The 14,244-nt window shown below is 41.1% G+C and overlaps 1 protein-coding gene across 2 annotated transcripts in view; it reads left to right on the top strand.

Moving 5' to 3' along the window:
- The window catches only part of LOC124720089 (zinc finger protein 724-like), a 103,743-nt gene extending 97,964 nt beyond the window's left edge, over positions 1 to 5,779 (top strand). For both annotated transcript variants that reach the window (XM_047245370.1, XM_047245371.1), the window contains one exon: positions 2,078 to 5,779. In XM_047245370.1, the coding sequence (XP_047101326.1) occupies positions 2,078 to 3,755 (1,678 nt within the window). In that variant the 3' untranslated portion in view covers positions 3,756 to 5,779. The remainder of the gene's footprint in view (positions 1 to 2,077) is intronic.
- Positions 5,780 to 14,244: the final 8,465 nt, after the last annotated feature.

Here is a 14,244-nt window from a genome sequence, read left to right as displayed (position 1 = left end):
GACTGCTTACACCACACTTGTGTGCCCTATTCTGGGGTGTTGCTGTGTGGGATCCACTTCAGGTGGGACTGACGGATGACATTGAAAAAGTACAAAAAAGGGCAGCTCGTTTTGTATTATCGCGAAATAGGGGAGATAGTGTCACAGACATGATACATGAATTGGAGTGGCAATCATTAAAACAAAGGCGTTTTTCGTTGCGACGGGACCTTCTCATGAAATTTCAATCACCAGTTTTCTCCTCCGATTGGGAAAACATTCTGTTGGCACCCACCTACATATGGAGAAATGATCATCATGATAAAATAACAGAAATCAGGGATCGCACAGAAAAATTTTAAATGTGCGTTTTTCCCATGTGCTGTTCGAGAGTGGACTGGTAGACAGCTTGAAGGTGGTTCATTGAACCCTCTGCCAGGCACTTTATTGTGAATAGCAGAGTAATTTCGTAGATGTAGATGAACAGTTTATCAATGTACCTGCCATAAAAATTCTGTACAGTAAAGATTAGGGATATGACACAAGCACAGAGTATCTACACAATGCTCACATGGTGGTCTCAAAAACAATTGATAAATAATTAACATCAAAATTTATTTCTTGCTAAAGCTTTCCAGAAATTCTGTTTCTTATTGTGGTTTGTTTATGGTTGACTGGCATAGCATAAAATTTTAATTGTAAGTTCTATTTCTAGTACTTTGAGAAACAGAAAGGTATTTGTTTGAAACCTTACTTGCATATTTTTTATGTCTTTCTTATATTTAGTGATTAAGTTGTCAACTTGTAGAATCTGGCACACCATGATGCTAGTTACATTAAGAAAATCGTGTGATTCCAATAAAGAGTTTAAAAACATTCGAAATTTATCAGATACCATGCCAGACAAAACTATGTACCCAACACAATGCAAAAAAGTGAAAAGGTACAGTCAGAACAAAAGAAAACACTGGAGCCTGCACACCTTCAGTAGTTCGTATCTTTCATGTCCAATATGATGCACATACTGGGGACATGTAAACCATCACAGTTCTGTTCTGTGGGAAAGGGTTTAACTGCAGGGATAATAATGGGACCCAGATACTACAGAAGTTCCTTATGCATCAGCTGTTATCACTGCCACTCAATATGTAGTGTTAGCCTTCAGTATTTAATGGGTGATGATGTGGCCATTCATATGTGTTTCCTTTAGTCAACGGTGTTCTGCAGTGCCAGGTGACCAGATGTTGGGGAAGATGTAATAATTTTCAAAAGGGCTCACTCCAAATGTAGTGGAAAATTTACAACCATTTCCATCTGTTCAGACTATTTCCAATTGTGCAAGGCTTCATGTAAGTTGCAGTGCCAAAAACACAGTTTTAGATTAGAACCATCTACAAGTGTGTCATTCACATTCATTGATCAGTGTGCAAATTTTTCCCCCTTGATTGATGTGACGTTGCTTATCGTCCATAAACAGTCATTATCCACCTGATTACCATCCATACTAAATACCTTATGAAAATATTGATGCTTGCGCTAGTTCATGACTCATGAATCAAACAAAAAATGTTTACTAGGTGAAATAAATTTATCATTTCCAAAGGTGAAAGTGTTGGTAAAACAAAGAGAAGGAACTTACAGAGATGGAAGAGGAACAATTAGTAATTATTTATCTTAAATAAATCTGAAATTCCTTGAACTTAAGAATTTTTAATTAAAATATGTAACTGATACATTTTTTGATACATTTAATAAATTGGTGTAGACTATTAACTTGTAGCACTGTATTTTAAAAAGATTGTAACAGGTGAAAGTGAAGTACTTTAATTCTCATCTAAAAATTCAGATCAAATCAGCACTGACACAGATGAATCATTATTGAATTTCCTGTTGTTATTTTCGTTTTAAACCACTTTTATCTCATCAGTTCTTTGCTTATGGTGGAATATTATAATTTTAAATCAGTAACAGTTACTGAATATGTAATTTCTTATGCACTTTTATGACTTGTGGCCTATAGTACTGGATTTATGGTCACTCAAATATTGTTTCTTTGTTGTATGTCTCAGTATTTAACATTCTCCTCCTCACTCTTCAGACTGACAGAGAGTACTGGTGGGAGCTGCGGCATACTATGTGAAGAAACTTGTCACCATAGACTGGTCCAGGATGAGTTGGTGATGGACATGGAGAAGTCAACACATGGGTTCGGTACCAATACAGAAGATGTGACTACTGATAAGGAATGCTCAGTTGCCACCCGACATGACTGTAGTACATGGGAAAAGGAATTATATGTATACAGCTGTAATTTCTGCCAACAGAGCTTTCCTTCAAAATACAGACTCATAATGCATGTGTTTGCGCACACTGATGGAACGCAACCACCTTCGTATGTTTGTAAGTGGTGTGGTGAGGTATTTCACAGTAATGTTAGTTTGAAAAAACATTTGAGAATGAGCGATAATTTTCATGTCTTAACTGCTGACAACCATGAAAAATATGGCTATAGTGATGAGCATCAAAGCAGTACCTTGTTGGATAGCGAGCCAGACGTTTCTGTCACAGAACACAATGAGCAGTCTTCATGTAAGGAAACTTGGAAAGCTTCAAAAGAGTCCTCTAATGACAGGTGTAACACACATGTGACAGATGATAGAGAGAAAACAAGTAATTATGGAACTTTATCTACAGCTATTAATGTCAGTGCCCAGGCTGATCTACTTACTGCAAACAGAACCGACATAGGTGGTACTTGGGGCAAATTGTTTTCTAGGTCAGTTGATCTGAAGGCACACGTATTAATTCACACTGGAAAGAAACCTCACAAATGTGAGATTTGTGGGAAATGTTTTGCTTTGCCACGCAGTCTCAAGATACACACATTCATTCACACTGGAATCAAACCTCATAAATGTGAGGATTGTGGGAAAGCTTTTACTATGTCACGCGATCTCAAGAAACACTTCTTAATTCACACTGGAAAGAAACCTCACAAATGTGAGATTTGTGGGAAATCTTTTACTGTGTTAGGCGCTCTCAAGAAACATGGATTAATTCACACTGGAAAGAAACCTCACAAATGTGAGATTTGTGGGAAATCTTTTGTAAGGGCAGACAATCTCAAGAGACATACATTAATTCACACTGGAAAGAAACCTTACAAATGTGAGATTTGTGGGAAATCTTTTGCTAGGTCAGGCGATCTCAAGAAACATGTATTAATTCACACTGGAAAGAAACCGCACAAATGTGAGATCTGTGGGAAATCTTTTACTTTGTCAAACAATCTGAAGACACACAAATTAATTCACACTGGAAAGAAACCTCACAATTGTGAGATATGTGGGAAATCTTTTGCTTTGTCAAGCAGTCTCAAGATACATGCATTAATTCACTCTGGAATTAAACCTTACATGTGTGAGATCTGTGGGAAATCTTGTACTATGTTAAGCGATCTCAAGAAACATATAATAATTCACACTGGAAAGAAACCTCACAGATGTGAGATATGTGGTAAATCCTTTGCTAGGTCACGCAATCTCAAAAAACATGTATTAATTCACACTGGAAAGAAACCTCACAAATGTGAGATCTGTGCGAAATCCTTTGCTACATCAGGTGATCTCAAGACACATGCATTAGAACACACTGGAACTCTACCTCACAAATGTGGTATCTGTGACAAAAGTTTCACTCACTTGAGTACACTCAAGACACATGCATTACTTCACATCAGAAAGAAACTACAAGCATGTGTTAGTTTACGCAAATAGGTTTTTCCGGTTTGTGGCCTCAAGGCTTATAAAATAATGGATGTAGCAGGGGGACAATAAATTGTAATTCTAGTGAAATAACATTAAAATGTGGTAGAATTGTGAAAAAAGTGCAACGATGGGTGCTGTAGGGCGCTAACAGATAACGTGACATAAAAATCGATATATGTAGCTTGAGATGTCAAGAAATGGTATTACTAAATACTCCAGAAACATGAATGAAATGTGTTTTGGTCATTAACACTGTTACTTTTTCTTGTCGATCTTGAGACAAGAAGATTGTGACTTGTGATAAATCCGTACATTTGTCAGTAATCATAAGTACCATGCAATATTCAGTATAAGGCCAAGGAAATGTGACGACTCGCTGCATATTCTTCCAAACATAATCATCATGTACTACTCGTAACTGTGTATTTTAGAGACAGTGACAGTAAAAATATATTCATGGCACTTCCTTCATTCAGGCTAGTACACTCAACACTGAAGAAACATGATTATAACAATTACTTTACTCAGATATGTTTTCTCAACAGATTTACTGTGTCATTGATAGTGTTTAGCTACATTTGTGTTCTGTTAGCAGTAATCCTGCATTAGTAAACGTAACAACAAACATAGCAACCTTCTTAATAGCATTTTAGTCCACCTTTGGAACACAGTACTTCGACAATTCTACATGATATGGACATGACACATCATTTACATGTTTCTGGGTGTATGATACACCAGTTGTATTCCACACGTTCAGATCAGCTAAATGGTGTGGTCGAGACATCAGTGTTAGTTACCACGCTACTCAGAGAAATGTGCAGTCGTTCTGCACATGTGACATGGACAGTTATGTTGCTGAAAAATGCCTTCAACATGAGAGAGCACATCAGGAATGAAGGAATCTATGCAGTTGCAATAAGGGTCACATAGTCTGCAACTGTCATGATGCCTTCAATTACTACCAGATGTCCTAAAGGAGCCAAAGTGACTGCCCCCATAGCCTAATGGGCCCTGCATCTGGTGCCATTCACCTAGATGATAGCATATCTGGACGTGGCAACTGACCTGGTGTAACTGGAAATGTCACCCATCCTGACATTTGCATTGACCTTCATTCTAGTCTGAATAATCCCTTGCCCACTACAGTCGCAATTGAACATTTTGGTGGATCGATATGGAAACATAGTGACCATATTTTGTGGAGCCCCATGTTCAACAATGTACATTAAATTGTGGGTTCAAAAACGTGTATGGCTGCTCCAGCATTGTTTTTCGTCATTAGATATGCCACATATTGCCAAATGTCAAGCTTGACAGAGCAGGCAGGTATCCGACCGCCATGATTAGTGATGAAGTATAGATGCATTACATCTTTTCATAGGGTTAAGGATTTATCACCTTTCAGGCACCTTCCACAGATGTTCACAACAGTAGCATACATCCAGCCAGCCATCTTCACCACCGTTGAGGCGCTAGTCCCCGACTGCAATGCCATTATAACTTGCCCTATGCTAAAGTCACTTCGTCATAAAATTTACATGTTTGCAGCCAATCTAACTGATAGAACAATTCCTTATAAATCTCTGGTCTGCTCATACACTTGTAATCTGCTTGCTGCATCATTTGCATAAAACGTGGCGTTCATTCTCCTCGTGGGCAGTGTTCATGACATTTTTGACCATCAGTGCATCTTCACGTAAATGGGTCAGATGCGAAAATGTGTAATCTAGTAAATACACTGTGCTTGGTTGCCATTTACACCAATGCACAATAGCTATATTTTTTGTGAAATATTTTTGTTTCTCAAAGCTCTGTACATGATTCAGAGATAATGTAGATAAGTGTTATGCACCAAAGCTCTTAATTATTTGTTCAACATTTAATACTGTGTAAGTTCTACACAAAATGAAATAGTTAAACAAACATTAGGTGTTAACGGTTTGATTCCAGTTATTTCTATACACAAGAACAACACTTGGGAGAGCTCAGAATGTGAGCACTAAATATTTCTTGTGTTCTATTCAAAGGTGTTTGAATAGTGGATATTTTTCTTAATTTGTGTAAATAAACATGACGTTTTTAGAAATCTGTACTTATACTTCATTTCTAATTTCAGAACGATTGTTTTTAATTTTGTTTTCCTACCTATTTGTTATTGTTGAAAGTGGTTTAGTATGTTCCATTTAATGTAACAACTGGAGATAGTTATAATTACGTGATTGGCACTGTTCTGTGTTGCTACACCTTATCTGTGACACTTAGTAGTGATGCGATTAGTTTATTACATCTTAGGACATCCACAAATGCTGTATAGCCAACATCCACTTACATTTGCATTAAATATTATTTTCCAATAAAAGGAAAGAAAAACCGGGTTTTGGGACAATAGCCTTATATTCAGATGAATCTGAAAGCACAGGATGGTCCATTGATAGTGACCAGGCCAAATATCTCAAGAAATAAGCATCAAACGAAAAAACTACAAAGAGCGAAACTTGTCTAGCTTGAAGGGGCGAACCAGATGGCGCTATGGTTGGCCCACTAAATGGCGCTGCCATCTGTCAAACGGATACCAACTGCGTTTTTTTAAACAGGAACCCCCATTTTTTATTAGATATTCGTGTAGTGCGTAAAGCAATATGAATGTTTTAGCTGGACCACTTTTTTAGCTTTGTGATAGATTGCGCTGTAATAGTAATAAACGTATAAGTACATGGTATCATGTAACATTCCGCCAGTGTGGACGTATTTGCTTTGTGATACATTACCCGTGCTATAATGGACCATTTACCAATTACGGAACAGGTCGATATCGTGTTGATGTATGGCTATTGTGATCAAAATGCCCAATGGGTGTGCCAGCCTCGGTGGCCGAGCAGTTCTATGTGCTTCAGTCTGGAACTGCTACGGTCACAGGTTCAAATCCTGCCTCGGGCATGGATGTGTGTGATGTCCTTAGGTTAGCTAGGTTTCAGTAATTGTAAGTTCTAGGGGACTGATGACCTGAGATGTTAAGTCCCACAGTACTCAGAGCTATCTGAACCCAACGGGTGTGTGCTATGCATGCTGCTTGATATCCTGGACGACGTCATCCAAGTGTCCGACCCTTCGCCAGATAGTTACGTTATTTAGGGAAACAGGAAGTGTTCAGGTACATGTGAAACGTCAACCACGGTCTGCAACACATGATGATGCCCAAGTAAGTGTTTTAGCTGCTGTTGCAGCTAATCCGCACATCAGTAGCAGACAAATTGCGCGAGAATCGGGACCTCAAAAACGTTGATGTTGAGAATGCTACATCAACATCGATTGCACCTGTACCAGATTACTATGCACCGGAAATTGCATGGCGACGACTTTGAACCTCATGTACAGTTCTGCCACTGGGCACAAGAGAAATTGCGGTATGATGACTGATTTTTTGCACGCGCTCTATTTAGTGATGAAGCGTCATTCACCAGCAGCGGTAATGTAAAGTGGCATAATATGCACTATTAGGCAACGGAAAATCCACGATGGCTGCAATAAGTAAAACATCAGCGACCTTGGTGTGTTAATGTATGGTGCGGCATTATGGGAGGAAGGATAATTGGCCCCCATTTTATCGATGGCAATCTAAATGGTGCAATGTATGCTGATTTCCTACATAATGTTCTACCGATGTTACAACAACATGTTTCACTGCATGACAGAATGGCGATGTACTTCCAACATGATGGATGTCCGGCACATAGCTCATGTGCGGTTGAAGCTGTATTGAATAACATATTTCATGACAGGTGGATTGGTTGTCGAAGCACCATACCATGGCCTGCACATTCACCGGATCTTACGTCCCCTGATTTCTTTCTGTGGTGAAAGTTGAAGGATATTTGCTAGTGTGATCCACCGACAACGCGTGACAACATGCGTCAGTGCACTGTCAATACTTGTGCAAACATTATGGAAGGTGAACCACTCGCTGTTCAGAGGAATGTCGTTACACGTATTGCCAAATGCATTGAGGTTGACGGACATCATTTTGAGCAGTTATTGCATTAATGTGGTATTTACAGCTAATCACGCTGTAACAGCATGCGTTCTCAGAAATGATAAGTTCACAAAGCTACATGTATCACATTGGAACAACCGAAATAAAATGTTCAAACGTATCTATGTTCTGTATTTTACTTTAAAAAACCTACCTGTTACCAACTGTTCGTCTAAAATTGTGAGCCATATGTTTGTGACTATTACAGCGCCATCCATCACAAAGCGAAAAAAGTGGTCCAACTAAAACATTCGTATTTCTTTATTTACCACGCGAATATGTAATAAAAAATGGGGGTTCCTGTTGAAGAAAACGCAGTTGATATCCGTTTGACCTATGGCAGTGCCATCTAGCGGGCCAAACATAGCGCCACCTGGTTTCCCCCTTCAAGCTAGACAAGTTTCGTTCTTTGTAGTTTTTTCGTTTGACGCTTATTTCGTGACATATTTGGCCTGGTCGCGATCAATGGACCACCCTGTATACTAAAAAGTGTTTCGACTATACATATTATGAATCTCTAAGAAACAGTAAAATTTGTAGTAACACGTTAAAAAAGGTGCACAATATGGTCTGAATTTCTATAGGTGTCAGCTATGGATGGGTCATACAGTGTTTCTCTGGTACATGAGATGTAAGCAGAAAATGAACATATTCACTGGTTGTGTGGAAAACCACCCAAAGAACTGAGCCTACATAAAACAGTACATACCCATAAATTAAAGAGTGTAATTGCACCTATTAAAATAATAACCTAAGCTTATCACTACAGAATAAACTATTGTACAAAAATTGTCAAGGACAAGTCAGTTGTAGGTTGTGGATCCAGGAGTACAGGGTAATCAAGTTTATTGTTTAAAAAAACAATGGAGAGTACTTTGAAACAACTGACTGGTGTTTACATCAGAACTTTACTTCTAAGGCCAGACTGAGGGTCATAGTGCTGGAGAATGGGATAGAAGCGCACCTCTGATCAGACTGAAAGCTGGTTGCCAATAGTGAGCCAAATTGGTCCTGGCTATGCTCTATGGCCCAATGTGACCATTAACAGCAGCCTGATTGGTTGCTGGATGGTTTTCTAGAAGGTTTTCCTCACTAGCAATGCTTCTTGGAAGTGTGTCCCATCAGCAACCTCACTGTCAGAATGGTACGAATGTGAACAAGGCATATAAAGCGGTAACTGGTACAGAACCAGCCCCTGTCTAGCCACAGCTCTGCGGTGAAATGTATTTCATAAAGTGTTCCCCACTCAGTCTGTCAGTCTCACTCCCCCATCTATAGCAGTAGGCTAATTATTTCAAAATTACAAAAGTAGTAGTTAAATGTTTGAAAATGCCTCTTTGGACCAGTGGCTCTTGCTAACGGATACAACGTTCTAATAGGGGAAACAAATAATTTCCAAAATGCAGTAAAAAAAGTGGACAGGAATAGAAAACTCCAAAGTATTTAAGAAGTTACAGATAATAGTACAATAATTTAGAGTTCGAATTGGCTGATTCTGGTTATTGTAGAAATATACGCTGCGAGCTGAAATGATCGACTGATAGTGTTGTGGTGGTGCAGAGGCAACAGGTGTGCTGACCATGTACTGAGACAGCATGAGGGCTGCCAAGATAACTGGTACAGAACAGCCCCTGTCTAGCTGGGCAGTGGCTAAGCTTGTGCAATGGTGATGCCAGTGGGCAGTGATGGAGTATTGTGGTTGGGAATGACAGCATTGGGGCCACCAAATGTGTTACCAGTTATGAACGTCTAGCCTCATAGATCATGAAATACTGTAACACTGCATCAAAGGGGTGCATCATCGAAGGCTGGCTGGTTATTTCCATACAAGAGGAGGTCTAGCTCAATAATATTAATAAGATTCATTACTTTTCCTATAATCTCTGCAGTTTGAAGTATAAAAGTTGAAATTACGAAGTTGTCGAAGGATACATTACAAACTGATTATATATCCATAATAAACCAATCTCATTAAGACAACTGTAACACTTTCATGGTTTTATTAAATCTTATTTCATGTTCTTAATTGACATTAATTGTTAAATTGTACGTCATTGGTTTGGTCCTTAAGTAAGAGGAATGTAATGCTGTCCCATGTTACAAAATACGCAAAATGACAAAATTATACAATGGAAACAAACTAATACATGTTAGCATCCCATCTCCTAATGCTTAGTCGTAAACGAGAGTCTTGACTGAATTGCGCTAGGATCCAAAATCCACTTAAGTATAAAATTACCCAACAGCTGCTGCTCGTCCACCACTGGTTTTGGTGATCTGAATAGTTCACAATATCCTGGATTACATACACTCCTGGAAATTGAAATAAGAACACCGTGAATTCATTGTCCCAGGAAGGGGAAACTTTATTGACACATTACTGGGGTCAGATACATCACATGATCACACTGACAGAACCACAGGCACATAGACACAGGCAACAGAGCATGCACAATGTCGGCACTAGTACAGTGTATATCCACCTTTCGCAGCAATGCAGGCTGCTATTCTCCCATGGAGACGATCGTAGAGATGCTGGATGTAGTCCTGTGGAACGGCTTGCCATACCATTTCCACCTGGCGCCTCAGTTGGACCAGCGTTCGTGCTGGACGTGCAGACCGCGTGAGACGACGCTTCATCCAGTCCCAAACATGCTCAATGGGGGACAGATCCGGAGATCTTGCTGGCCAGGGTAGTTGACTTGCACCTTCTAGAGCACGTTGGGTGGCACGGGATACATGCGGTCGTGCATTGTCCTGTTGGAACAGCAAGTTCCCTTGCTGGTCTAGGAATGGTAGAACGATGGGTTCGATGACAGTTTGGATGTACCGTGCACTATTCAGTGTCCCCTCGACGATCACGAGTGCTGTACGGCCAGTGTAGGAGATCGCTCCCCACACCATGATGCCGGGTGTTGGCCCTGTGTGCCTCGGTCGTATGCAGTCCTGATTGTGGCGCTCACCTGCATGGCGCCAAACACGCATACGACCATCATTGGCACCAAGGCAGAAGCGACTCTCATCGCTGAAGACGACGCGTCTCCATTCGTCCCTCCGTTCACGCCTGTCGCTACGGCACTGGAGGCGGGCTGCACGATGTTGGGGCGTGACCGGAAGACGGCCTAACGGTGTGCGGGACCGTAGCCCAGCTTCATGGAGACGGTTGCGAATGGTCCTCACCGATACCCCAGGAGCAAGAGTGTCCCTAATTTGCTGGGAAGTGGCGGTGCGGTCCCCTACGGCACTGCGTAGGATCCTACGGTCTTGGCGTGCATCCGTGCGTCGCTGCGGTCCGGTCCCAGGTCGACGGGCACGTGCACCTTCCGCCGACCACTGGCGACAACATCGATGTACTGTGGAGACCTCACGCCCCACGTGTTGAGCAATTCGGCGGTACGTCCACCCGGCCTCCCGCATGCCCACTATACGCCCTCGCTCAAAGTCCGTCAACTGAACATATGGTTCACGTCCATGCTGTCGCGGCATGCTACCAGTGTTAAAGACTGCGATGGAACTCCGTATGCCACGGCAAACTGGCTGACACTAACGGTGGCGGTGCACAAATGCTGCACAGCTAGCGTCATTCGGCAGCCAACACCGCGGTTCCTGGTGTGTCCGCTGTGCCGTGCGTGTGATCATTGCTTGTACAGCCCTCTCGCAGTGTCCAGAGCAAGTATGGTGGGTCTGACACACCGGTGTCAATGTGTTCTTTTTTCCATTTCCAGGAGTGTATGATCCATATAACCATTCTGATGACAACTACAGTGACTGGAAGAGAGGTGACACCGGGGCAACCTCTCTATGTAGGTATTCCTGCTTACTCCACTCAGTGATGTGTGCAGTGCTGTGGTCAATGGTAACTTGCAGTTTTCCCAAGCTAGTATTCATCAGTGGTTTGCAGAAGGCGAGCCTTTGATTTTTTTGATTGAGTAGGCAGGCTGTCGGTTGGGAGCCAGCACAAAAGATGTTTCGGGAAAATTAGCAGAAAAATTTAAAAGCTATTCTATGTGTAAATTAAATTAGCAAATAACCTAATGGTGGGTGTGATACATCGTAATAAGAACATTGAATAAAAGTCTACCATTAGAGGAACTCGATAAGTCTGGACTGTAAATGCATGGTCACAGCAGAGAACTGCTACTATAGTTGACTGTGCTATCAAATACAGTAGTCTGTTCCCAGTGGGCATAAATAAAGGTGGGTGCATTTCAGCAACAGTGCGAGAGTAAGGGAAGTCTTTAGTTTCCTCGAAAAGCATTGCAATTTCACAATTCACGACACTACCGCAGAGTAATAAGGTAGGACTATTGTAATAATTAGCATGAATGCACAGTTGAAACTCGAACTACATGACAGTGTGATGGACAACCCTTGCAAGCAATCAGGATGTCTGTTTGTCAAACATTGCGTTCATAGGCAGCTACACAGGCGACAGGGAAAGAGAAGGTCATAACACTCAGATTTGCAACTGGTGCAGGTCATGGGCAGGGATATCTACACATTTAAAACATCTGTAGATCATGACAGTTGTACAATAGCAGCAGTACAATACTACAACAAGGTTGATTCCTACATGGATTAGATCATTACCATGTGTACTGATGCACGAAATGAATTATTAGTTATGGTTTGCTGGAAGGTTTCAGCTGGCACTAAATTAGGGTGGCAGCTCTGTGGCAGTCTTGGCTGAATGGTTCTGTGCAGGGTGTTAACATGCAACTGTTGCATGGATGTTATACAACAAGATCTGTAAGGCTTTGGTCACTTCGGAAGTAGCAGTCAGTTTGAACAGTTCCCTGTGTACAGTTATTAAGTCACGCTGGATCGCGTTTTTAATTTCTCACTATTTCAGTATTAGCACATTGGCTATATTATGGATTTGTCAGTTGGTAACAAAAAGTTGTCTTTAATGTGATTGAGCTGCACATGCCAGGATACTAGGATTTCATGATACTGCATAACAAAGAATGAATCTCCCTGGGGAGCTTTATCACAGCGATCGTCATCAGTCTGATAAGGGGTACCATATTTGTTTTCAGCACAGCTGCAATTCCATTAAACCCAACTCGCATGGCATTGCATAGTGGTACTGTGACTGTTTGTTCATAGGATAAACAGTGTGTGTAATGCAGTGAAGGAGAACTAAATCAGTGTGAAAAGACAGAGATGGTAGTACACATTATCTGGTCGTTTCTGCTTGCATGCTGAAAGAGATAGCACTCATGTAGAGGCAATAGCAACAGGGTACCAAGGTTCGATGGCTTCGCAACCACAATGATTAATCAGCAGTATTTATAGAGTATTAGCAGGTGCTAGTTGTCTTGAAACTTCGCAAAAGTTTAATATTCTTTCAAAGAAATACAGATGATTTATGTTGAGTAGGGCTGAATGTTGAGGGGACTGAATTCACAGCCAGTTATTTTTAGCATGCTATTAGAAAGTACAGAAGACGTTATAGCCTGGCATATTGCAGAATTAGACCAACAGTTGGCTAATGTGTATGATTTACTGTAGTTGTGCTAATTCTATACTTTTTTGGGAATGTAAATGTGAGTTTCTATCACCACTTTTCTGAAAATTAATGAGAATGAAACCACATTTTGGAAGTGTCTATTGTGTAAACTGGCATGGACATGGAGATGTTAGATTTAGGACAAGGATGTCGAAATGGAAGCAAATAGACATACCCAATAATGTTAACTTCCTTGGTGAGCTATGGGAAAGAACAGAGGGCTTAGCTGTTAGGCAAATGGCCAAACCAGCTTCAATTGTCTCTAACGAAATTAAAATTGAGAGTACTAGTTACATTTATAATTATAATGTATTAAAATATAATGGATGGTGCAATGAGGATGGGAGGTGAACTAGGAATGGAAATGTGGTGTCACCGCCAGACACCACACTTGCTAGGTGGTAGCTTAAATCGGCCGCAGTCCATTAGTACATGTCGGACCCACGTGTCGCCACTGTCAGGATTGCAGATCGAGCGCCACCACACGGCAGGTCTCGAGAGACTGACTAGCACTCGCCCCAGTTGTACGGACGACGTAGCTAGCGACGCACACTGACGAAGCCTCGTTCATTTGCAGAGCAGATAGTTAGAATAGCCTTCAGCTAAGTCAATGGCTACGACCTAGCAAGGCGCCATTAGTAACATTGCATGTATCTAAAGAGTCTCACTTGTATCGCCACAATTTCCAGATGTACCACAAGGATGAATTAAAGTTCAGTATCACAGCAGCTACGTACTTTTCTTTATAGCATTCATAACGTATCCTGTTTCAGACCTCACGCCATCCTGCTTTAGCTTAGCGCGTGCCTTTCGGCTTCCTCTCGTCGTGTCTGGGCTGTCTTGTCTAGACACAACAGGAATCATGATCAACTGTCCAAACTTATGATGGCTAGGACTTTAATCTTGTGACTGTTGAAGGACCTAACTGGTTGATGCCAGTTTTAATTAAATTA

This window comes from Schistocerca piceifrons, chromosome 11 (assembly GCF_021461385.2).
Source record: "Schistocerca piceifrons isolate TAMUIC-IGC-003096 chromosome 11, iqSchPice1.1, whole genome shotgun sequence".
Classification (NCBI taxonomy): Eukaryota; Metazoa; Arthropoda; class Insecta; order Orthoptera; family Acrididae; genus Schistocerca; species Schistocerca piceifrons.
Note: the sequence above shows the minus strand (reverse complement) of the source record. Positions and strands in the feature narration are given on the sequence as shown.